Source organism: Vanessa atalanta, chromosome 1, assembly GCF_905147765.1.
Source record: "Vanessa atalanta chromosome 1, ilVanAtal1.2, whole genome shotgun sequence".
Classification (NCBI taxonomy): Eukaryota; Metazoa; Arthropoda; class Insecta; order Lepidoptera; family Nymphalidae; genus Vanessa; species Vanessa atalanta.
This window is the reverse complement of record NC_061871.1, coordinates 7,491,653-7,517,048: the sequence shown is the minus strand read 5'-3', so window position 1 is coordinate 7,517,048 and position 25,396 is coordinate 7,491,653. Positions and strand designations below refer to the sequence as shown.

The 25,396-nt window shown below is 32.8% G+C and overlaps 3 protein-coding genes across 7 annotated transcripts; 1 reads left to right on the top strand and 2 right to left on the bottom strand.

Moving 5' to 3' along the window:
* The first annotated feature begins 1,947 nt into the window (after positions 1 to 1,947).
* On the top strand, positions 1,948 to 13,751 carry LOC125075650 (tudor domain-containing protein 7B). Of its 2 annotated transcripts, none has more exons than XM_047687372.1 (21): positions 1,948 to 2,050; positions 2,269 to 2,389; positions 2,604 to 2,701; positions 3,264 to 3,481; positions 4,774 to 4,920; positions 5,009 to 5,158; positions 5,238 to 5,384; positions 5,477 to 5,659; positions 6,511 to 6,731; positions 7,010 to 7,121; positions 7,211 to 7,372; positions 7,475 to 7,566; positions 7,653 to 7,815; positions 7,963 to 8,199; positions 8,314 to 8,513; positions 8,647 to 8,794; positions 8,869 to 9,116; positions 10,303 to 10,522; positions 10,617 to 10,768; positions 11,074 to 11,234; positions 12,738 to 13,751. In XM_047687372.1, exons 3-21 carry the CDS (start codon positions 2,617 to 2,619, stop codon positions 12,965 to 12,967), a joined length of 3,276 nt encoding a protein of 1,091 aa, XP_047543328.1. In that variant the 5' UTR covers positions 1,948 to 2,050; positions 2,269 to 2,389; positions 2,604 to 2,616; the 3' UTR covers positions 12,968 to 13,751. The 2 variants fall into 2 exon arrangements, with proteins under 2 accessions (XP_047543328.1, XP_047543364.1); XM_047687408.1 differs by having other exon boundaries at positions 2,007 to 2,145.
* A 152-nt stretch (positions 13,752 to 13,903) lies between these two features.
* LOC125075744 (splicing factor 3B subunit 6) lies at positions 13,904 to 15,626 on the bottom strand. Its single transcript, XM_047687490.1, has 3 exons — positions 15,382 to 15,626; positions 15,186 to 15,304; positions 13,904 to 14,965 (listed from the first exon to the last, which is right to left on the bottom strand). The coding sequence occupies exons 1-3, from the start codon at positions 15,409 to 15,411 to the stop codon at positions 14,734 to 14,736; spliced, it is 381 nt and encodes a 126-aa protein (XP_047543446.1). The 5' UTR covers positions 15,412 to 15,626; the 3' UTR covers positions 13,904 to 14,733.
* Positions 15,627 to 18,433: 2,807 nt separating this feature from the next.
* LOC125077387 (pyrethroid hydrolase Ces2a-like) lies at positions 18,434 to 24,255 on the bottom strand. Of its 4 annotated transcripts, XM_047689318.1 has the most exons (11): positions 23,701 to 24,254; positions 23,531 to 23,623; positions 23,322 to 23,450; positions 22,914 to 23,241; positions 22,606 to 22,805; positions 21,664 to 21,826; positions 21,425 to 21,546; positions 21,119 to 21,350; positions 20,569 to 20,707; positions 19,466 to 19,662; positions 18,434 to 18,648 (listed from the first exon to the last, which is right to left on the bottom strand). In XM_047689318.1, exons 1-11 carry the CDS (start codon positions 23,794 to 23,796, stop codon positions 18,506 to 18,508), a joined length of 1,842 nt encoding a protein of 613 aa, XP_047545274.1. In that variant the 5' UTR covers positions 23,797 to 24,254; the 3' UTR covers positions 18,434 to 18,505. The 4 variants fall into 4 exon arrangements, with proteins under 4 accessions (XP_047545274.1, XP_047545282.1, XP_047545298.1 ...); XM_047689326.1 differs by lacking the exon at positions 23,322 to 23,450 and having other exon boundaries at positions 23,701 to 24,255; XM_047689334.1 differs by lacking the exon at positions 19,466 to 19,662 and having other exon boundaries at positions 18,466 to 18,648.
* Positions 24,256 to 25,396: the final 1,141 nt, after the last annotated feature.

Sequence of the window (25,396 nt, the reverse complement as noted above, 5' to 3'; positions counted from 1 at the left end):
TTCAAACCCGTATTAATAATATATTTTTAAAAATTCAACAGTAAATAAGTAACAGATCTATTGAATATAATTCTTTTGAATTTCGTTTTGTATTTTTGTAAATCTTATTTAGATTAAGTGTAGTCTTTAATTATCGTTACTATTTACCATAATTCTTTAATCATTCTATTTTAACTGGACAAAATAAGTTAGCCAACTACAATAGTAAAATTAGTTAACTTTTTTATTTTATTACTGAACCTTCGGATAGCACGTGACTCGCCTGAATATTTATAGCATAATTCTTCGTCGAGTACTACCAATAATGTGGCCGACGCATTATAGTGATAAGTGTAACTAAAATATTAAACATTCTTCAATTTAAATGATTTATTTGCCTTTCCGCGATGATTAATGCTGACAGCACCTTAGAGGTAGAATAGACAAGTGGTAGAATAAGTTGTGGACAAGATCAAGAACATTTAGATCTGGTGATAAATTTTATTACTAACAGGTTGTTTTGTAATTTAATCTTGAGATGAAATTAGAGGTAAACAAAGAAAATTAAATTATAAACAACAAAGCGCTGTCATGTCAAATTATTTTATACCAAAATCAATTTTTAAAAAATATGCTAAATGTTACGAAAAATGCTCACTCTTACAGTATCGTAACTTTACCAGAACTGTTCCCTTCCAAAAAACCGATTCAACTGGGATTCCCTTTTCAACGACGACGAATGACTCACAGCCTATAAAATGATCTTGATAACCATACTGTTCATAGTTCATACTGGTCGGCCAATTCTACAGAAAACTGATTACGAGTCGGAATCTGATTTAATCAAAATCTAGACAGTGCTCGAGTTACTACAAATATGTTATACCGATCGGAGATACATAATATATCGACTACATATGGCTACATCCAGGACTTTAGAACGAAGGCGATTTAACCACGTAGCGCACTGAGACAGTCAACCCTGTGAGACAGGGGATATTGTATCTGTATATATGTTCAGCAACATGTTGGAATTTGTATGATTGAACAGAATATGAAGTTAATGTAAACGACAAATCTTCGATTGGATGCTGATATTATAATTATCATCTTTATTGGTGACTATGTAAAGATAACTATATAATCATGAAGTAAAGTAGCCTAAGTAATTTTGACCTGATCAATAAGGTTTAACTTAGGTCAAGTCATATTTTCAGTAGGGCGTGTTGGTATCGGTTTGAACTTAAATAAGATCAAAGTAATGTTCAACGGGCATGTCGTATGGAACCAATATGGACAAAGGAAATCCACTCGAATTGTTGATCAATATATCTGAGTGAAGTCGTGCAGTCTCTATAGGAACAACTTCTGGACAACCTACGGTGGTCATATGCAATTCTGAAACAGTTTGGTATGTAAATAATTATGGACAACAGTGAAAATGAAAATATATATATCAATGTTGCGATGACAGCATCATCAATCGTCTTACCACTCGTTCTTTTGATTCAATCGATTTGACTCAGTCGAGTCAAGACAACTCGAGAACCATTGTAAATGCAAACTCGTATGCATTTGTAAATGCGGTATAGGAAATTTCAAAATTAACTTAATCACTATTCGAAATGTCCAAAATAGATCATTTTTTTTATTTCATTTTAAAATCTGATTCACTGAAATATATATATATATATATATATATATATATATATTATTTAAAAGTACTCGACGACAATTAATTGATACAGAATCCGTTTATTTTTGTTTTAAATAATCGCGTGTATGGCACCGGATTAATAAGTTAAAGTTTTGCAGAGAGAATATATAAGTTGATATAACTTTTGATGATCGATTTAATAAATATTAACTTGATTTTTGTATAATCAAAATATTATTATATAATCATTACAGTCGATTGCTAAAATAAATAAATTATTTGAAACAGAACGATTATTTCTTCATAACTTTCTAAATGGAATGTATGTTGATATGTTGTATTGATCGATCTCGGTCTCTGTAATCCTTAAATTGGTAATCAAGCGAACTGTCATACTGCAACCGCACGCAAAAGGTGAAATTTTTAAGATCTGCTTCAAACGAACGATAAAGTTACTTAATTTCTATAATTGTCGTTTTGATTATGCTCTTTTACTAAAAAAATTAGAGGTATCATTTTTTCTTAAGGAAACATGTTAAGTTTACGTTTTATTTTATGTTAGAAAAGTAGGTTTTATTTTTTCTTTCATTTAACTTATTACATATTAACCATTCCTTGAAAAATTTGTGTAGGTGCTTCGGGACAAAAACAATTTTCATAGAAACAGATATGTAAGCCGTCTTCGAAAAAACATTTGCCATATCCTATGTAGCAGACTGCTGACGACTACATGTTTCGCATCTTTATTATAAGGTATAATTTTTTTTTGTTTAATTCTAGCATTTTGTTGCCTTTTTTATTATTCATTCGTTTTTATTCAATAATTTATAAAAACCATCGAGCTTCTTTCTACAACAATTCCCATAAGTATGTGTGTAATTAAAGGTATCTGTGTACTATAATAAATAATTACCTAAACATTATTTATATTGACCTATTTCACTATATTAATCCAAAGAACTTTCAGTGTATAAACTAAAATGGCAGATAAAGAACAAGTTATCCAGGCTTTAAGAGCTACACTTATATCAGTGAAAGGGGCTTTAACAGTTAAACAATGCAACCGTAAGTATAAAATAAATAGTTCATTTAATAGTATTTACCTTGAGGTATTTCATGTCAAACATTAAAGTGTTTTTATTCATTTTTTTCATTTAATTTTCAATAACATTTCTATTATTAGGTTTAAAGTATGGGTTATATTGGGTTCAGTTCTTCTGACATAAATTTCTAATATTGCATTGAAACATTAATACATTTATATAACTTTGCTAGATTTAAATGAAGATTTTGTTTTTTAACATAATAAATCATTTTAATTTGAACTTTGTTTTTAAACCATTCCATTTTTATGGGATATTTGTTTCATCTCACTCTCAAACATGAAAAATTCTAAAGCAAAAAAGAAGTTTTCAAAAATATATACAATAATAAAATTTAGTATTATACCTAGTTTCATTGAAATTAAACATTGTAACACTGGTTAAAATTAGATATCACAACTTCTATTCATAAGATGTTGAATTTATTGTAGTTTTCTCTGTTTTATAAATAATACAAAAAAATACTACATACTTTCTCCATTGAAACATGATTGTTTTGGTATATATTTAAACCTTGTTTGTAGGTGATTATCGTGAACTACAAGGAGAATGGATTCCATATAAAAAATTGGGCTATCCAACACTGGAAAAACTATTTCAAGATGTTCCCGGATTTAAAATTACACAAATAAATGGAGATTGGGTTGTTGATGCTATTGCAAGCCAGGAAACACAACACATAGCTTCTATGGTGTCACGTCAGAAGTCAAATAAAAAACACAATTTGAAATTAAACTATCAAGTGAGTATATTGTTTATTAATAATTACTTATTTCCTTAGCATTCATAAAAAAAAATAACCTGTATAAAGCAAGCTTAAGCAAATAAAGCAACCCACAACATCTACAAATGATTTCATGATGCAAGTGTAATCTGTAAATTATATATCTCCAAGATTAAAGTAATAAATCCTCATATAATTGGGTTTGCATGCAGTGTAGTTATCATGTTTAAAACATTAAAATAATGATATAGTGAACTGATTTAAAAATAAAAGAAATAACAGTCAAGTTTAAATATTTGATGATGAAATATATATTGTACTGCACAAAATAATATGTCTTGTGATGTAGTTGATTGATTAAATGTAAAAGTAAAGTAAGGTAAAGCATAATAAATAAAAGATTAAGTTGGACTAGCTTTCTATCCTTGATTTGCAAGTCTATTATAAAGCAATCAGTATCAGGCCTATGATTCAAGTCAAAGCAATATTATTCTTTTTTTTGTGTATCTACCATCACATGACATTTCAAATACAAATAATTATCATTTCTATTTCACATTTTGGTCAAGGTCCAATGCACTGTGATTAAACACCTTATTACTATACATATATATCTTACTCCAATTTTTGTTAAGCAACCTTTCTAGCCTCTTTTATATCTGATAATTACTAGAAAAATAATATTAATTTCTTTAAAGTATCTCATCTACTTAAAGTAAATGGACTAGAGTAAATAGAATGGCACTTTCATATTTATGATGTTTTTAATCAATTAAGCATTGTTCGGTTTTTGTACTATTTTTTTAAATTCTTTATTTCTGACTGATGACCTATTTGATGATTATGAGAAGTAAATATTTTATATAGTATTAACCATAATGTAAAAGTGTTTTGTTTATTGGTTTAGTAAGCTTCTTGTAAGTCCAGTAAAAATAAATTCTTTCACCAGATTTATATAGAAAGTCACAGCTGTAGAAAAATTAAATAATATTCTAATCATTGTTTCATTGAATATTATCATAATTATATTATTTTATTATTAATTCAGTATTAAAATTATGTTACATATCAATTTATACTAAAAACCAAACAAAATATTCTTAATTTTGAAAGTGATTAACTAATATCACATATTAGTTGTGTTGTTTTTGAAATGAATTATTTAACCAAATCTTTTGATCTAGTTCAATAGTTAATTGTCTATGCAATAATTTGTCAAAAAAATAGCAATGATGGAATATCAACTAGCTTAATAGTAATGGTTACATAGACCATTTGTACAGCAATATTAATGATGTATATTTTTTAAGAATCGGATACCAAAAAAACAAGGATCTTGGAGAAAACCAACTTCATCATCTTATTATTCGTCAAACTACAGTAATCAATATTCAAATCAGTTATATCGGGCAAAATCGAATACACCGTTTATTAACAACAACTACAACAACAACAAGGTAGGTTTTAATTTTTTAGTAATGGAATTATTATAATTGTAGTTTGTTGTAATATTTATTTTAAATTTAATTTTATATCTCATTTTAGAGTAATAAGTACAATAAGACTTATGATACCAAAACTTCATCTCAGAGTGTGAAAAATTACAAAGTATCAAATGAAAATCAAGACAAAAATGTTATAACTACTTCGAAACGATTAAACCCAACTTCGCAAATTACAAGGGACACTGAAGAAGTTTGTATCACAAAATATTTAATTTTTATTTAGTACACTTTACTATCAATATGAATATATATATATATTTTTTCTGCAGCAAAAACATTCCATTAAAAATGAAAAAGAGACTGATGGAAGAGGTGGTGGCAAAATTTCGGCGTCACAAAGGTTGTCTAATTTACGCGACAGACTTAATACAGTTGACTTGATACCCTTGCAACTTCCAGCTCACAATGATTATACAGTACGTTTTATATTTATTTACTATGGACACACATAAATATTCATTAGTAATATATTCTAGGGATGATATTCTAACAATTCATTACTTTGCAGGAAATCAGTGATCTTGTGACTCATGTAGCACCTGCTCATACGTTGGAGCCTCCGCCAGATTCGACATCTTCGATTGAAAAACTGGAATGGACTTGTCGCAAGTTAGGGCTGCCTCAGCCCACATACACGGTCCTCGACTTACGACCCAAGCGTGGCCCTGCCTGTTTCCACTGTTCAATCAAGGTTATTATTTTGGATTTTTTAAAATATTTACATCCCAAACAAAAATGATAAAGCAAAGGCAGTAAATTCTGAATAAAATTTATCAATGTATAACCGTAATAGATTTCTTTGATTGAGAAAATGAATATTTAATCTCTAAAACCATTTTTATAGGATGTTAGATTAGCTATAGTTTATTCCAACAATAAGAGGATAAAAGCCAATTTAATGGCAAATTAATGACTAATTAAAGCTTAAATAATATTCATAATTGATTTGAGAAAATATTGCGTATTGAACGTCAACGGAATTATCGGAACATTGAAAGTAAAATTCAATTGGATGTAAGTAATAAGGTAGAATATATATAATATAGTGACATATTACAAAAAATATATATTTATCAAGAACTGTTCATTCAGAGCTATTAGTAAATCTAAGGTTTGATTTTCTTTATTCCTTCTTCCATTTTTTGATAACAAGAATACTCTATTAATGATGATAATTAATTCCATGCGTACAGTAACTATTTTTAATTATTATTTGTGTATAATTAAGTCTTAATGTTAATAACTCCTATATAAATATTTTGTAATTGTATCATTAGAGAGTGTCGATAATAATACAATTTAAGTGATTTCATAATTACTAAATCAATCCTATACCGAAAATACATTTAACGTAACATACCCCTCGTAAATATTCTATACTATGTGTCTCAGATACTCTAAGCAGTCACATTGAAATGTAATTCCAATCGCGAAATTTATTTCGTATTTTCACATTTATATATTATTTTTAATGAAAGTACATCAACTTAATCGAACCGAGCCCGAGAAATCCGCGTTAAACGTTCGTCTGGTGGCTGTCAGGTGGGCGGGTCGTACACTGTGTCGTCGTACCCGGACTCATCGTCTCCTTCAGAGGAGCTGGCCAAGGAGCTGGCGGCCGTAAAGCTGCTGGCTGTCATCGAGAGCTCGGAGATGGAGGGGCTGCCCACGTCGAGCCCGACGGGCGCGCTGCAGGCGCTGGTCGCGCTCGTGGCCGACAGCGAGGCCGGCATCTGGGCCACGCACGTGCCGCATCTCTACAGGTACCGGCCTCCTTCACATTCTGACTACTAGTAGATTCGATTGTATGAGCGACTTTAACTTTGTGCAATCACGTCTGGGTAGGTATCATCCATACATCAGATATTCTACCGCCAAACAGCAATACTTAGTATTGTTGTATTCCGGTTTGAAAGGTGACTGTGGTGGTGATGGCGATGGCGTGGTGGTTCTATGGGTGGCGTTGACCGCTTACTAGGTTCATGCCAGGCTAATATGCGGGTCCGTCTAATTATATTATTAAAATAAAAACTTATTTCAGAGAGAAATATAATGAAAATTTACCAAACAACTGGCTGGAGTTGGTGGAAAACTGTCCCCTTATACTAAAGGATAGGCTGGTCAGTGGATTGGTACTTTTACCCAACAATGAGGTATGTTAATTTAATTTAAATTAAAAATATGTTACATTTGAAATTTTTATTACATTGCTGGAGTTGATTGCACCTTAATATGCTTTTAGGACGTAAAATCGCTATTAATCGAGTCTATATCTTTTGAAGAAACGATCGACAGTGATTTACCACCATTGCAATTTCCAGAGGATGACTATTGGAATGTATTCATTACCGTAGCGAATTCAACTCTCGAAGTTTGGCTCAGGATAATCGGCCTTCAATATAGTGTAAGTAGTCTAATTACAAAGATCCAATATATCTCACATATTATTCTATTCCAACATTGACTATTTATTTAAAACATTATTAAATGATATAATACTTTACAGGATGCTTTCGAAGTTCTTCTAGCCGATATGGTTGAATATTATGATCATGGTGGTACCACAGTGGACAAATCTATGATTATAAAAAATGCCTGGTAATATTCGTGAAACAAATACATTTTTGCTGGTTATATATAAATCGAGATAAAACTGTCTTTAATTTTTGGAATTTGTACCATAGGTATGCAGTAAAACTGGATGACGGTGGATGGCAACGAGCGAAAATAATAGAAATCGAAGACGACAAAGCGACCGTTTTTCTTGGAGATCATGGAGACGACGATTCCGTTCATTTTAGCAACATAAAAATTCTCGAAACACAATTCCGCAAACTGCCTGCGCAGGTTGTCATTACAAATATATATATCTTAACTAAAATAAATTCCAACAGGCTAGAGTTTTCGCAGTCCATCTTATATATGTATATATATATTTAATGAGTTAGCACTGCAATTGTTTACGACTTTTTATAATAAGAGTACGCGTCGCAGGCGGTCCTGTGCCGGCTGGAGGGCGCGGAGGAGTTGGCGGCGAGCGAGACGGGCGCGGCGCTGGTGCGGCGGCGCCTGCTCGGGGAGGTCATGGTGGCCATGCCCGGCCCGCGCACCGACCCCTCCGACCCCTCCGTGGCCGTCGTGCTCTACGACACGTCCACGCCGCGAGACCTGAACCTCAACAAGGAGATCGTGCACGACTTCTGCATCGCCGGCGCCTTCTCGCTCACGCAGGCATGGCAGGCTTAGTGATACTCGACGAACGACATCGGTCTCTCGTCCGTGTCTTCGACCGTCTCGACGATTAGTGTTCGAATCGGGTAGTCACTTTGCTATCGCTGTGTGTAGAAGCTGTGCGCGGTGGAGGTGGGCTGCGTGACGGAGGAGGGGCGCGTGTGGGTGTCGCGCGCGGGCGGCGCCGACACGGTGCGCGCGGCGCTGGCGCTGCTGACGGCCGGCCCCTACCGCCGCCCGCTGCCCGCCGCGCCGCACGCGCCGCCCACGCAGCCCAACGCGCTCTACATCGTGCGCACGCTCGCCGGAGACTGGTCAGTGCCCTCTACTTGGCCATCCTTTTGTCGCAGTCGTGACATCTTATAGGCGACTATGTGGACATGGGACAGCGACCAAATTATACGAGTTAATTTACAAGTTTTATTAAGATAGCTGTCCATGTCGCAGGGTACGCTGTATTATCATCAGCGGCCTAGATGGTGAGGGCACAGTGCGCACGCAGCTCGTGGACAGCGGGCTCATCTTGCGTGCGCCGCTCTCCTCCCTCGTACCGTTGAACGCCTTCTCGCCGGCGCTCGACGCCTACCCCTATCAGGTGCCCGCAGATCACGACAGGGTCTTCGAGTAGCGCTAGCGGGGCTCTTCTAACCCTGGCTGTCCATCCCGCAGGCGGTGCAGGTGCGACTGGGTGCGGCGGAGCGTGTGGCGAGCAGCATGGTGCAGCGCCTGCGCGAGTTGCTGCTGGGCGCTCCCGTGCTGTGCCGCGCGCTGCCCGCGTCTACACCCACCACTCCTACTGCAGGCGGCCCGGCGGGCGCGCCAGCGCAGCACGTCGAGTTGTTCGCGCGCTCGGGGCCTGAAAACTTCCTCGTTCCCGTCAACATTTCGATACTCATGGAGTACGAGTATCTGCAACTGTTGAGTTTTATTTTTTTTTTCTTTAGAAAGGCAGATAAGCATATTGACTCGAGGATATAAGGTCACTGTCGACTATCGACACTTAAAGTGTTTATCCAATCTAACACCGACATTGCATCGCCAATTATGAGAATTAAGATGTTGTCTCTTATACCTGTAATGGCTTTTGCTCACCCAGCCTTTTCACCTTTCAATCCAGGTTAACCATTGAATGGACTACCATCAAGAAGTATTATTCTTACCAATGCCGATCTGTCTTTCTTTTTTTTTTTCTTTTTTTTTAGTTATTTTTGTTTCTATAATCAAAAAACAAATTTAGTTTTAAGTTCCATTCAGTAATACGAATTAATGTTCTTTTGGTCTATAGATAACTATGATTACATGAGGCTCTTCCAATATTTATAATTAAATGTCTGTGTTTAATTCATTGATTATGAATTAATTTTATAACTGTATGCTATCATTTAGATCTTTACAGATGGTTGATTACGTAGAAGCCGAATCCGAAAAGTACAAATATAATATAATAAAATAAAATATATCGTAAATAGTAGAATGCATTTAATTTGGTTAGAAGTCATTGTAATGCAATAGCTTTGGTGTTATCAGAGCGTGTCACCGTTCCGCGACTTTCACTAACTCGACACGCTAGCCGTCTCGCATTATTAGTGAATTAATAGTTAGTGACCGAAAAACCTCACAACTATAAACAGGTTCGGTTGCCTTATGAATATTGATAATCATAAATATCACAAATTATTTGTTTCATAATACTGAATGATTCCTTAAAATGTATTTTTAATTACAATTGAAAACTATCTAATGTTATATTTTAAATTTTGTTAAAATACGATATGTTTTATATAACTATATATTAAAAGAGAAAATACATTATTATAATTAGTTTCACAAATTTCTTAGTGTTCTTCATGAATATTATTCTACTGTATATTTTAGTAATGCTTTCATAAGTTTTAACGAATATTGTAAAAAGTTCTCAGGTATGACGAATTAGACCTCCTATAACACAACTACAATGTAAATATTAGTGAGAAGTATGTGATAGATGATAGTTAAGAAGTAATCGCAATTTAGTGGAGTATTGAGATGTACTTTAAGAGGTAGTGATGAGAAGTTTACAAAATGAAATCGACGCCTCCTAAATATACATATTCAACCGTACAGCGCAAACCCGAAGGAGGAGGAGAAGGAGTCGTCGAAGCATCTCGAGGAGCTGCATAAGAAAAAGGAGCGCATCTTCGGCGCGGCGTCGACGGGCGCGGACGCGCGCGAGGCTCGCGAGCCGCGCGACGCGCGCGCCGCGCTGCCGCCGCCCGCGCTGCCCGCGCCCGGCAAGTGCTTCGACGTGTTCGTCTCCATGGCCGCCAACCCCTGGAACTTTGTCGTGAGTCGGCCCCGACGCCCCGTGTGCGCACCACTCCCTCACTCGATATTCGCAACGATGAAGGTATTAATCGCTGACGTGCTCTCGTTTTAAGGTTCAGCCGAACAGTACCAGACCTACGCTGCTAACGATGATGGCGTCGTTGCAAGTGGAGTGCCCGAAAATACCCGAATCCGAAGCACCGGCCAAACCGGCAAGCGGACAACTTTATACGGCATATTACGATAAGGATGAATCTTGGTACAGGTGATACATCGAGCGAAGTTGTGATGATTTGAAACTGAAATTCGAGGTCTATAGTGCTCATTTGCAATCATGTTGTTAAGGGCGAACTCTCGAGTAGAGCAGTAAATATAGACTATGGTTATGGTATCTATGCAGCACCACATGTGCCTTTCTGTTTTTTTTCTTAGTATCAATTCGATGTGAAACTTTTAATTACTACTTTATACGGAATCCCTACCTATCCTCTACCGACATAATTTTATCCCCCATACTGGTCAAAAGCTATTGGTATATTTACTCAGTCGAAGGCGCGCGATGGTCCGCAGGGTCGTGGTGGCGAATGCGGTGTCCACGGAGATGGTGTCGGTGTATTTCTGCGACTTCGGCGACCTGACGCTGTTCAGCACCAAGTCGCTGCGGCCCGTGCCGGCCGCCGTGCCGCTCGCGCGCTCGTTGCCGCCGCAGGCCATCAAGGCGCGTCTCTACGGTGCGTACTGCCTTGTGTTATACCACCTGCCGTGTATTATTCAAAATGTGTTGCACGATCAGAAGAAAATGAATACAAGAATGAATGGTTTTTAATCTTATCGCGTCGAGTTTGCTAACTAAGTGCTTTTCTTTACGTATAAACAACGGCGACGCAATAATGCTGAGGTATCAGATTGAAGACGTCTTAGTTTATGATACGCGATAGTATTGAATACGATAGTATTGAATACGATACGATGCTATAAAAAAGGATTTTTTTTTACTTACAAAGCTCATGTACTTTCGAGATCACGAGATATCCAAAGGACACACAACGCACAACTTCCAGACTCCCCGTGATATTATTAGCGAAATGCATTTTCGTCTAATCGGTCGCCCATGTTTATATGAACGAGTCTACACACGTTGAGTCGCGTCGAATCCGTGTTTATAGTAGATGATGACGTGCCTCGTGAAAACTTATATAATAGTTAATTAAACACATTAGTACTTTACACGGGACGGGGACCGTGGGCACGTAAAAAGGCACTTACTTCTTTGTAGTTGGAATAGGCTATAGAAATGGACAGTCTCCTGCCTGATTACCAATACGGTTTCCTAGTATATCTGTTCCAAATATATTGAGGCGAGTGCATTTAAAAACACGAAGAGACCCTCTCTCATTCGTTTTTTTTAGGAATTTTAAAGACTGGGTTTAGTATATTAGCCTTCTTAACCATTTTTCCTCTTATGGTTGTGGTGGTGTGGTTTGCCATCTATACGAATAGGCATCGAAGGATTTTCTTGATCGATTTTACTGTTTTAAATTTACTAAAAGAAACCATATGTAATTATAAAAGTATTCATCAATTTAAATTCATTCAACCTACTTTTCCGGTCATATGACTGTCAGTGCTGGTATTCATCGGGTCTGTTGTCTGGACAATACTCTTATTACTGCATATAAATGATCTGGCTTTTGAATATTGAGAATACAGCACCGTTATTAAGGCCCAAATGCATAGTTCACGTGACTGTAACGTTGACGTTGGCATCCTAATTGAGACAAAGTAGTTCTTCACACTTGAATATCAGTTTAAAGTATTTAATTTTGTGGATGTATTGCGCTGAAAGATTTACCGGCGAAGTATCTCTGAATCGCGGCAAATTCTATTTTTCTGCGGGCTATTCTTTAAAGAATGTATAAAATTTATGACTTAATGCTTCCTAAACTCCTCTTATCTTGCCTTAAAATACACCTAGACAATGCGACATTCTTACAATGCATCAAACACAATTAAATAGGTGTGATTACAATGGAGGCCTATAGGCTGTAGTCACAAAAAATTACTTGATAGTCTCTATGTTATAATCTTTAAAAACTATTTCGTAATAATAATTCTTATAAAACATAGCAGGCGTATATTTTGTTACTCAAGACAAAACTTTGTTTAGTGTTATTTTATATTTTAATTTTATCCAATAAAGAAATAATTGGCTAAATTTTAGTAATTGTTCACAGATGTAAAACCTCTTCATCAAGACTGGACTGTTGATGATTGTATTAGATTTCAAGACTTATGTGTGGAGCAACAATTTGTTGGCGTTTGCAAGGAAGTTGGCAAAGATCCGATAAACCCTACTGAACCTTTACTCATCCTTGACCTGATAGATACCTCCACAGACGAAGATATTTATATAAACAAACAATTAGTCACTGAAGATAGAGCGCGACTAGCTTCAGCTTCTTAAATATCGTCGTTTTAATTCAACATATTTATAAATATATTGATAACCCACAGATAAAATTTACTAAAAAAAAATATTTTTTTCTGCCCCTTTATATGTTTCATATATCCTCGTAGTTAAGATCCACTTGTTGTTTAAAAATACTTCGGTAATGATTGTTTTTTCGTTGATCTAATTTGAGTTTTATTTTCCGTCAATTCTTTATAACTCTCAAATGTTATGGTAATATATCATTTATATGCTGTGAATTTATAAAATACTTTACCAAAATATCAACAATAAAAAATATAAATCGCTTACTGTGCAGTTAAAACAAAAATTGTCTTATCGCTATGTTTATGCGTGTAGTGACTATTGACAATTTACTAATTTTCATATGAATGCATTTATTATGACTGAAGAAAGTCACTCATTTTTTTTTCCTTACACAAGTATGACTGTACAGATCTGATCTCATTTGTATTTTGATTCTTTAAAAAAAATTTACACATTTAATTTAAGTCAGTCCATGAACTTACATTTATTTGATTTTGCCTAATCTTTTAAATATAAAGGAAGAATTTTATAATTTTTTTTGCTTCTTAAAATAGTCATTAGCGAGATAAATCTCATATTTGTTACTATTTAAAGATACCTTGTTATGTGATATTTAAATCCCTGTTTATAGATTTTGATTTAATCTTAGTCCTTGTTAATTTAAAAATTTATAAAAAAAGAAAACAAAAAAAAAACACATATAAAGACATATATTAAGACTTATTTAATTTACTCTATGTAAACAATACATGTTATTCCAATTAATCTGAAATAATAGAGATAAAAACTATTAGTGCTTGCTTATATTACAATAACGACATTATATCTACCAGCATCAGTTGACTTTAAAGTCTTTTTAACCTGTAATAACTTTTTGTGCACGATCAAAATAAAAATACTGTGTAATAAATTGAGTTTTTTTTATCTATTATTTGATACTTGACTTTTTCTTATTGCAGCTTTAAAATTGGTACTATTAATATAAACTATAATTAAGATAAAGGTACTTACCATTATTACAGCCACACCAAAAAAGTAAAAAAGAAATAAAAATGTACATCTTTTATGTAAAAAAGAATAAAAGATTATTCTGGTTTCATAATTATCATTTTTGGTTAATAGTATAATTATCATTATAGGAGAACATTTATAAAATAAAATAATCTTATAAATACTTATGACCTCAAAAGTTTTTTGTAGCTGAGTTGAAGTATTTGATTATTTGACTTAGCTGTTTAATGAAATTGGCCGAATCCCACTGGTTTCAATTTCAGTTGCATGATTCGTAAAAAATATATTGTAAAAAATTAAAGGAATTTTACTGAGAGGGGAATAAAGGACAGAAAGCAATAATGATTAACCTATCCATTGGTATAATTTGAAAGGATAATGAGATAGTACTATCTGTACTAAAAAAATATATAAATGTCTTTTAATTGTACATGGGATTAAACATAAGAAAATTTAGAAAATCTTAAGGATTTTCTTTTCATAAATTAAAACAACATATGGTTTTGTCACTAAAGGTAATAGCCCTAAAATCAAGCATAAGTCCATGTGACAATGGAAAGGTGTTCGGACTTAACAGAATTTACATTTAAAAAAGCATTAAAAACTCAAATCTCCCAATACAGTTCCTGTAAGTTGTTTGTTTTAGTCCTATATGAGCATTGCATTAAATAGAACACAAATTATTTTTATTATTTAAAAATAAACATTTATTACTAAGTTTTTCATTTATGAAGTTCGTCAGTTGAAATGCCATATTTTTTCTTTAATGTATCTAATTCTTCTTGCTTCTTTTCAATATCCATTCCCTTAAATGCTTTGTTTGATCTATAATACAATACAACTAAATATCTGTTGCAAACATTAAAACCAGATAAATTATCACAAGCATTTTTTGCATCGAAAATGTCCTCATACACAACAAATGCTGTTCCTCTTGTTTCTGGTGTATTTCCACTACAAAAAAATGTATTGAAAATTTAGTAATATCAAAAGAAGCATCAAGAAAATATAACAGTACTTAGCAATATAAAGTGATACTGTTTATAATTATAAATGATTTAATATAACATTCACTACTATAATTTTTATACTTAAGGGCTTTGATTGCCTTTTTCAAATGTTTTTTTTTATAGTTTGTTTATTAATTCAAATTCTAAAAAAGAAATTTACTTACACTCTTATTTGTCGTATAGCTCCGTATTTGCCAAAAATATCATACATTTCCTCAGCAGAGATTTTATATGGTAAATTTCTTATGTACAGAATTCTGTTAACTTCTGGTGGAAGCCTTACCTAAAACGAAGTAAAATAACATTTTACAATTAGTATTTATTAAGCTTTTTGTTATATATAATAGCAAAACTATTTACATTGGCACGTCTTTGCAGAGCTAATGCCATGTTTTATTTTATGTTTCTTCCCGGGATTATCCAATTATTTGTATCAATATTTGATTTTCTTTTAACTTGATATATAGTTTTCACTTTTCATTTAAATTTGGCTTTTATGGTATATTTTAATTAAGTTAAAATAATAATTCAGTATATACTATATAAGTGTATATATTGTATAGTATTATTTCCACAAAATATTTCGGCTTGGAGTTCGTCAAATTACACCACAGATTATAGCAAAAAGTATACAATATAACTAAATTTTTAAAAGCAATAAAACAGACTATATTTATACTGTACTTTAACATTTTTAATCTGTGATACAGACGAGAGATACTAGCTTTAGCTTTATGGAGTATAGAGTTAAGAAGCAGTTATTATCTGATATCTGATACCAGGGATGTATCGAAGGTAATTATATCGGAACCGAAGGTTCAAGGTGGAGTCGGAGTTTTTAAATTTGATTTATAGGGGTCGGAGCCGGACGCGGAGGCAGGGTCAGAATTGGCAGGAGAGAGTTTTTTTTATTTAAGGACAAATAAAACATTATTCAGTCAATTGTTTTCATTTAAATTTTTTAGCTATAAAATAAAACACAAACAATGAAAAAAATTTTGTATGATTCCAAATAAACAAGATATAAAATTAATTGAATCCCAAAGTAGCCGCCGCTATATTACGCTTCGACCTCGGATTTAAAAGTGTCGGAGCCGAAGTCAGGACCGAAGGTGTAATAATAATCGGAATCCCTGGTCTTCACCCTTATATAAACAATTATTTTTACTAAACGTATAAATGTTGATTTCAGGTAGCTTCATTGGCGCCATTCCGTCAATTTAAGGAATTCTTATTTTATTTCATACATTCAGATCGATCTATTCATTTATTGAAATTGTAATTTATGGAATTAAGGTTTTGCTTTCTCTGAAATTATATCGTATTCATTATTTTGTATTAACTCAAATAGTTTTTGAGTACCTAATAAATCTAATAGCCTAACAGCTAAATTATTATGCCTCAATGGTATTCTATTTTTGTCTTACGTGCTTTGATTAGCTAATTACGTAAAAGGTAACAGGTGTAATATTAGATGTCTAATTTCAAGAGCTTATGCTCTATGCACATGTTTATGCTCTTGAAATGGTTACTTGTTCTTGCTATTTTTTTTATATTATTTTAATGTAAACATTTTAAGGGTATTCATAATTTGATAAAATATATATAGATAAATTCGGACTGTTTGTTGTATATTTATTTCTATTATTTCTAATTGCTTTTTTTGGTTAAAATGAGGAAATGTTGAATAAGATGTAGGTTAACATACACATATTTCTTAAATGTTGTTTTTTCGGTTACGGTTACCGAAAAAAACGAATCAATATAGAACCCATTTCAAGTGTACCTACGCCTAAATTAAATCGACTCATCTGAATTTGATCAATATAATGCATAAGCAAATCATAATATATTGTAATTCTCGCCAGTTCCTTAACCATAGGAGAAAATTGTTGGTCCAGAACAAAGCGTGCAAGACTCGAAGGTTAAGTTTATTAAGGTAATACTTACGTAATAATAACTACCCAAGTTGTACCATTCCAATTTCCGATTACAATATGCCTTGCGATTAGGAGCTTACACCTAAATATAATCAAATATATCTTCTTATAATTACTATATCGTTGGAAAACCTCAACAACAAATCTTAATATTGGGTGTGTTGGATAAATTAATTAGTAAATATTTGAAACACATTTAGATGCATTTCGCAATAATATGTTAATATTTTCATACTCAATAACACAAAACCTAATTCGAGTTATTAGGTATTGCGTTTATCTTTATACTGTAGGTAAAATAAAGCGATGATTTAATGTTTCTTCCAGCAGAAGGATATATTTAGATAATTTTATGTAAATTAATTCCCTACGTGAATCAGTATGTGGTTTGTAACTTAAAACAATGTCCGTAACCTCTTGTGTGAGGTTTTATGTTTTGATTCTATTAAAATATACAGTATTTATAAAGACAAAATTATAAAGACAACACTCATAACGTAATATGTATAAAAAGTGCTTTATTAACGAAATTAAATGTAGTTAATCGTTGGTATTTTAGTGATATAAAATTATTAAAAAAAATATGTATACCTTAAAATGCATGTTGCGGCCGTTCTAAAGCGTTACACACTTTATATTAAGTCTCAATATGATTTTATTATTACACGTGTAACTGCAGTGATTAATGATGGTCCTCAATAAAAAATAATAATAATTGTATGATGTTCTAGAGAATATGGCTGACATTCAGGGCCGGATTTACCATATGGCTTTTTGTCAATCAATCCCATTCAATAAATCTTTGATCAATCATTATGGAAGACAATACTATAATTAAACTACAAGATATTTTGGTGTTACCTAAAACACCACAAAGAAAAGGGATAAAAAATACCAATAATACGCCTTTGTGTGTCCATAAATGTAGATTTAACTAAGAACCTAGAATGTGAAAAGCAAATTAAAGAATTCTCCAAAAGAAAGTGCAGACAGGTTGCTTTATAATTTGTCGATTTCTTTACGGTTGTATAACACTAAGGAATAATATTACAATATAAATTAAATATTTTATGGTCTCATTTTTTTCTATACTTTGAGTAATTGAGTTTGAGGTGGGCCCCTAAATAGTATTAGCTCAGGGCCCCATAAAATCACGGTCTGGCCATGCTGGACATTTACGAATATGGTGAAAAAATAGTTATAATAAATTTTATTTATTTCATTCATATTTTACCTACCACCACAAAGCCCTACCAGTACTTGGTGGTAGGGCTTTGTGCAAGCCTGTTTGCGTAAGTGCCACAAACTCATCAGATATTTAACCGCTAAGCAGCAATACTTGGTATTGTTGTGTTCCGGTTTAAAGGGTGAGTGAGCCAGTGTCAGCACAAGGGACATAACATCTTAGTTCCCAAGGTTGGTGGCCCATCTACCTATAACATACAAAAAAACACAACCACTGTAAAGTTTATTTATGTATATATCATATTTTATAGTACATATTTTCTTCGTTCTTTTCAATGTCGTACACTTGAAAATAATCATTAGTTTGCTACTTGAGAATCAATGTCCAAAGGCCGTCGCGTTCGCCATTTATGCAATATAACAACGCTAACACCCAACAGCAATAAAAACATGACTGAAATGCCGCACAAGGCTATAACGCCACCGCGGAGCCGATTGCCATCTGAAAAAGAATCTTACTATTATTTATTTAGATTAAGCGAACGAACGAAGCGAAGCGAAGACTTAAAGGTAAAGATCAAATACTTAAATATCACTAAGCTAGACGTAAAATGATTTATAACATCCAATAACGTACCTATATAAATAAAAAACCAGGCCTTATGATAATATTGATGATGATGTCGAAAAAGACCACTCTGATAATTATAAAGAGATTAGTAGATAGTTTAGTTTCTACAGGCACAAGGTACATAATAAGGCTCACGAGGTTGCTTGGCGGCCCGGTGATATAGGGAATAGTTAATATTTCCAGCAGCGCTAATTTCTACGGGTCGTGGTGACCACTGAATATCAGGTGGTTCATTGTTCGCTCGTTATATTTATGGTCCAATTTATTATTGCATTTTTTTTATTTTGTTCAAACTAACGGGTTAATACATGTTAAAAAAAATAAAGTCAAATATAAACTATCTTTTCGTAGTTAAATATATTACATATTAACAAATTCTTGATATTTAAATCACAATAAATTTAGATAATTCCGACACGCCTATATCCTGGCTAATACAACTAGTGACTGTTAAAAACACATACCGGATTCTTTAGAGGCAGGGAATTACGTTTTGCAATGCTATGCCCATTGAAAAACAATTAAGTCATAAAACGTAAGGTACAAACGCGATAGACTATTTGGTTCATAAATATAAACTATTACCAAGTATTTAGATGTATCGCAATAGGTAATAATCACTTACTTAAGATTTTCTGCTTTTTGATTATTTTATAATAATCTACACAATATAAGATAATTTTATTACCGTTGCTAATAGTTATTTTTTCGGCTTGTTCATTTAGTGTGAGTTTATTTGATAAACGTGGTAAATACTGAAGCCAAAAAGAAATCCTCCTTATGAGCTTGTATTGATTGTAATCAGTGAAATCAGCATTACACACTTCGTGTATGTACGAGTCTCCCACCATATATCTTGGCCATTCTTTTTGAGTACTTGGTGATCTTTAAATAAGAATAAATTGATTTTATAAGAAAACAACTTTAGCTCTAAAAGTTGCTGGCCTTCATTGGAGTTCAATATTCCTACAGACATAATTCATCAAATTTTCAAAATCACGTTCAGTGGGTTGGCCATGAAAGAGCAACAGACAGACAAGCAGAGTTATTTTTGCATTTATTATAGACTAGTTTTCGCCCAGTGGCCGAATTTGATCATAATCATTATTGAAAATTTTACAAAACAATGTGGCAAACGGACAGGAGGCCCACCTGATGGAAAGCGACTACCACCGCATTCTTTACATTAAAGCATATTAATGGAATGGAGACCTTAGCCTAACTGTGTGACATTTAAAGGCTGTTACTTTATTCGCGAAAAAGTGGCGTTTTGAATGTCAGCGAAGTAGTAATCGACAATTTGACAAGTAAACTAAAGTGGATTAAACAACTTATTATTAGTTTAAGTGAAATAATTTTTGTAATATAAATAAAGATATGTTAATTGTTAATAAAGAACTGTTTGTAGTGCATAATATAGAGCTATAGCAAATCGCAATCGCACGTTAAAATAATAAATTTTTATTTATGGAATTTAAGAAATGCGAAAGTAAATCTGTATGTGTATCTATGCGTTACTGTTGTGCGGCCGAACCACTAAATTGAATTTAATGAAATTTAGTATGAAGCAAGCTTGAACCTCAAGGAAGGATATAGACATTTTTAAACTTATAACCTAACGACAAAACTCTAGACAGGTGACAACTAGTTTACAATATTTTTCAGAGAGTAATTGTAAACTTTATAAAGAATAGCAAATTTATAATTATGTTTTTTTTTCAAACAGAAGCGTATAATTCAGAGAATCAATAACAAAATAGAAGCAATGAATAAATAAAATAATAAACATACCCATATATAACGAAGTTTTTAATGTATTTTCGAAATTTGTTAAAGATTTCTTTTTCATTTTGTGATGACGGTCGACGCGCTATTTGGAGCATTAAAGCATCTCCTAAAACTGCAAACAGTTCAGCGCCGTGTGTTGCGCCTGTAAATTGTAACGATCAATGAAAATTAAGCAATTGAGATGAGTGATTGTGTTATGTAATGTTTTTTTTCAAAATTCTAACAATTGAAAACAAAACACTGTATGTTGCATCAACAGTTTGATGAGCGTGAAAAACGAAGGGCAGTATTATCGATGTGAGTTGCAAAAATGCTACACACATTACAATATTGAAATCCAATATTTTCACAGTAGAAGTAAATACTTTAGAGACTAGTCCAAGAATCCTCTTTCTTAAGTGTTGTTTGTCTAATAGATTTCATAATATAGTTTTTTGGTTTTCATAAAAAACTATTGGAAAAACCTTATAAAGTTACCTACATTCGTTAAAAATACACAAATATCTATTTAAAAAAATATATCAAATAAAAAAAATACTTTTAGACATAAGACCTGTAAAATTAAATCGTTGCCCTTTTAAATCCGTCCCGAAAGGTTGTGAGTAATGATAAACATATAAATGTGAAATTCGACGTGCGAGCCTCGCTGCCAGAAGAGCACATCCAGCTTCCCATTTAGCTGATGTCTCCATTCTCGCAATGTTTTCTATCATTTTTAACGTTTGTTTTTCATTTTCTTTTCGTATATTACCACCCAAAAATTCCCATTGAATTATCTGTGGTAACTGCAAATAATTGTTTTTTAAATTATATATTAACTTTTTTTTTAAACGCATTTATTATACTCCATTATAGTTACAAGTATCGACGTTTCTGGTCGGTCTAACGATAGCAAACGCAATAATTTTGGAATAACTGTTGATATACTTTGATTGTATAAATGATCTCCACCAAGATTTATAATTTCTTCGTAATTGTTATCTGTCAAAAGTAAAACACGTTTTAAATCGTAATTTAGCTGTACGTAATTTATGCCATGAGTTATTGTTTAATAATAAAGACTATTATATATATATATATATATATATATATATATACCATAATTAATTGTTTCCAGATCAGTAGTTCCTATAATTACATCAACAGGAATAGTCGGTGATTTTGCCGAGGCTAACGCTGCTGAAAGCGTTGTTGGTAAATATTGTTCCGATTCTGGTAAGAAATTATCAGGAATTGGTTGAATAATATCTGTCCAGTTGTTCTGAAACATAATGATTACATTATTTTTTTTTTATATTTAATTGTAATTTGAAATATTTATGTATTTTTCGATAACTATGTGTATTTAATCTACGACCTACCTGATGAATACCTTCTATGTATATTAGTAAATGATATGGATGGGAACTTGTCCTTACAACTTGATCAAAATTAGTGAGCAGAAATCTCATTAAAAGTACGTATTTCTCATTTGTCAATAATATATAGCGAATAAAATATGTACTGTGTACTAATATGTATGTGAGAAAAATTATCATTTGCCGAGCCCTTTATAAATGAAGTCATCTACAATCGCAAGAAATATTAAGCGTAAAATTAGACTTATAGGTCAATAAATCGAATAAGATGAGTTTGTGTACTACAAAATATAAATCGCAGGACTCATCTGCGAAGTATAAAGGGCATTCGAGTTTTGACTATTTTTATGGCAAATTCTTAGTTAAAATGTCTTCTATATTATTTCTTTTAAAGTTTGTAATATCTGTTCTTCTTATTTAGCGGATCATAATAACATACTTATTGTAAATAACTAAGTTTAGGCACTAGCAATATTCTCTCCAAATACGTTGATGTAACAATAAAATATTTCAAGGATTAATAGAGAAAACTGCCTTTAAGTGGAAGCGGATTAGTCATTTATGTAAGCATGGCCTACTAAACGATTCCCTTTATATACTATTGTTATAGAAGAAATATGATAATAGCAGCGTACTGTACAGATTTAATTTATTAGGTTTATGTTATAATTATTATTATTACCGAATATTGAGACATTATATCCTTTAAAGATTGAATTTTTAAACATTGAAGAATTTCACTTTCTATTCCACTCAAACAGCCTAAAGATTGTGCGACTCCTCTCGATAATTTTACGATATCGAAATTATTATTATCGTTATCTTTTTCAATCGCTTTCCAAATATTTTGTGGTGACATAATGATGGCCCGGTGAAATAAACCTAATAAAAGAAAAGATATATTTTACGTAAGGTAAGTAAATTTAGATAAAAATATATATTTGTATAAGAAACTTAAACTAGATTTTAGGCAATGATATAAAAATTTACCTTTAGACCGAGGTGATACCATGTGAAGAAGAACACTGTCTGCTCCAGCGGAGTGGCCTGCTAGCGTGATGGAATTTGGATCTCCTCCAAATGCCGCTATATTTTCTCGAACCCATATTAAAGCCATATATTGATCTAGTAAGGCAAGATTTCCGCGTGCTCCAATCGATTTTAGTGTAAAAAATGCTAAAATATGGAGCCTGTACGCTACAGTTACGACGACGAAGCCTTCCGCAGCTAACTCTTGACATGGCAAATTAACGCCATTTTTGAGCCAAGAATCACTATACAGAATAATAATAACTGGTTGCAAACTTACATCCACTCTCTACCTAAAAAAAAGTTTTATTTCGTAATAACATAATATATTTTTTACAATAACACATTATAACATAGTTTAGATCTAACCCGCGGAGTCCATATATTAAGATATAAACAGTCTTCACTGATATCACTTTCATTCCCTAAATGAGGACATCGCGGTGGTAAACGATGAGCAAATAAAGTTCTTCTCCAACCTAAATGTCGTTCAGGAGGCTGTGACAGAATATTTTATGTTACATTTTACACTTGTGTATCAGTTTTTAATGAAGGCAAAATAATTTGTAATCTCTTACCGAAAATCTTAATCTCCCAATTGGTGGAGCTGCATATGGTATCCCAAAAAATACTTCGATAGGTTTTAGTGAATTTTCAGTAAAAACTTTGATCTAAATATAAATTTTAATAATTATTAACCACCAATATTTAAGAATTATAAGAAAATCGTGAAAATAATAATTCTCACCCCAACAACACGACCTTGAGATAAATTTACAACTGGATCTTGACCAACGACAGAACACGAAAGTAAAGAAAGACACAAAATATATATTAAATCCATAACGTTTGACTTATGATGGATAATACTTAATTTTAAATAATATTACGATGATATGAGTACATGCCATAGTGACACGTTAACGTTCAAAGCATGCAAAAGGTGAAACTGATGACTATCCATTGTGTATGGTTGGACATTACAATAAAAATAGATCACACAATGATTATGCGTTAGTCCATGACGGAAGCAATATAAAGCGAACAACAGTGTTTTAAAACAACACAAATCCCAATGGGCAACGCAATTAGATAACCATCATCGCTGTTGTGAACGGAAGTATGCAGGTAGACATATGTTTCACAAGCAAATTTTCCCCCAAGTGTCTTTGTTTAAAATCTGTTTTATATTAGATTATATACTTTTCGAATATGACGGACTAATTAAAGTGTGATATTGTAACATTATCATAACTTTTTAGTCTCAGATATATTTTAATGTTCTATATAAACATTAATTATTGTACAGGCATCTGACGTACCTATGATCAAATTTATAATTAATATATACCATGTCAAAGACTTAATAAGATCCCCTTGAATAATACTACGTTTATTACATCATTAATTAGACATTCTTAATTGAAACGATCGGTGTTGCCAGTAAAAGAAAAATAAATTCCCCACAATAAGTAGTTATACCACATCAAAATTAAAATTTACCAAATAAATAAAACACTATGGTAAAAATATGGAACAACTTCTTCGAAAGCTCGACGAGAAATTGGATAAACAAGCTAACCATATAACGCAGTCGATAACTAAAAACGTCACGGAAGCAATAGACGAGAAAATGAATGCTATAATTGAAGAAAACAAATTACCTTAAAACAAAGTAACAGAACTGGAACTGAAAATTAAATCCTTAGAAAGAGAGAAACGAAAATACAACTTCGTCTTCTTCGGAGTTGAGGAAATAGGAAAAACTAAGCGAGAACTAGTCGATTATACAAAAGATAGCATAGAAGAATCAGGAGTGCAAATGAATAGTCAAGAGATAAGTAACGTATATCGAATTGGAAAAAAGACTGAAAACAAAAACCAACCACTAGTAGTCTCCTTCACAACCCAATGGAAGAAACACCTCATACTTCAGAACAAGTCGAAGTTCCCATCAAACATGTATGTTAAAGAAGATTACTCCAAAGAAACTCAAAAGCGTAAACAACTAATGTCTCAAGTGGAAGAAGAAAAAAAGAAGGGAAATATTGCATATCTAAAACATGATAAACTCATAGTGAAAAAAGCGGGGGACAACAGCAGAGATAAAAGAAGGAGAGAATCATCAGATTCTCCGAACCAAACAACACAGTGTAAAAGTGATTTAGCAAAAAAAGCAACCCATCCACGTCCCAAAATACAGAAGAATGATATTACTAGGCCAAACTTACTAAATTATGTAGAAAAAATAAGTAATAATAAATACTCGAATTCCACAAAAAACTAGCTGCAGCCCCTGAAAACTGGTAAAAAACAGAAACAACTACAACAAATAGAACAAAACAAAAACAACAAATACATTGTTTCCCAGGACGGTTGGTCTCCGCGGAAGCACTAGATCGAACCCCTCCAGCAAAACGAACTGGAACAAACGAATTGCAACA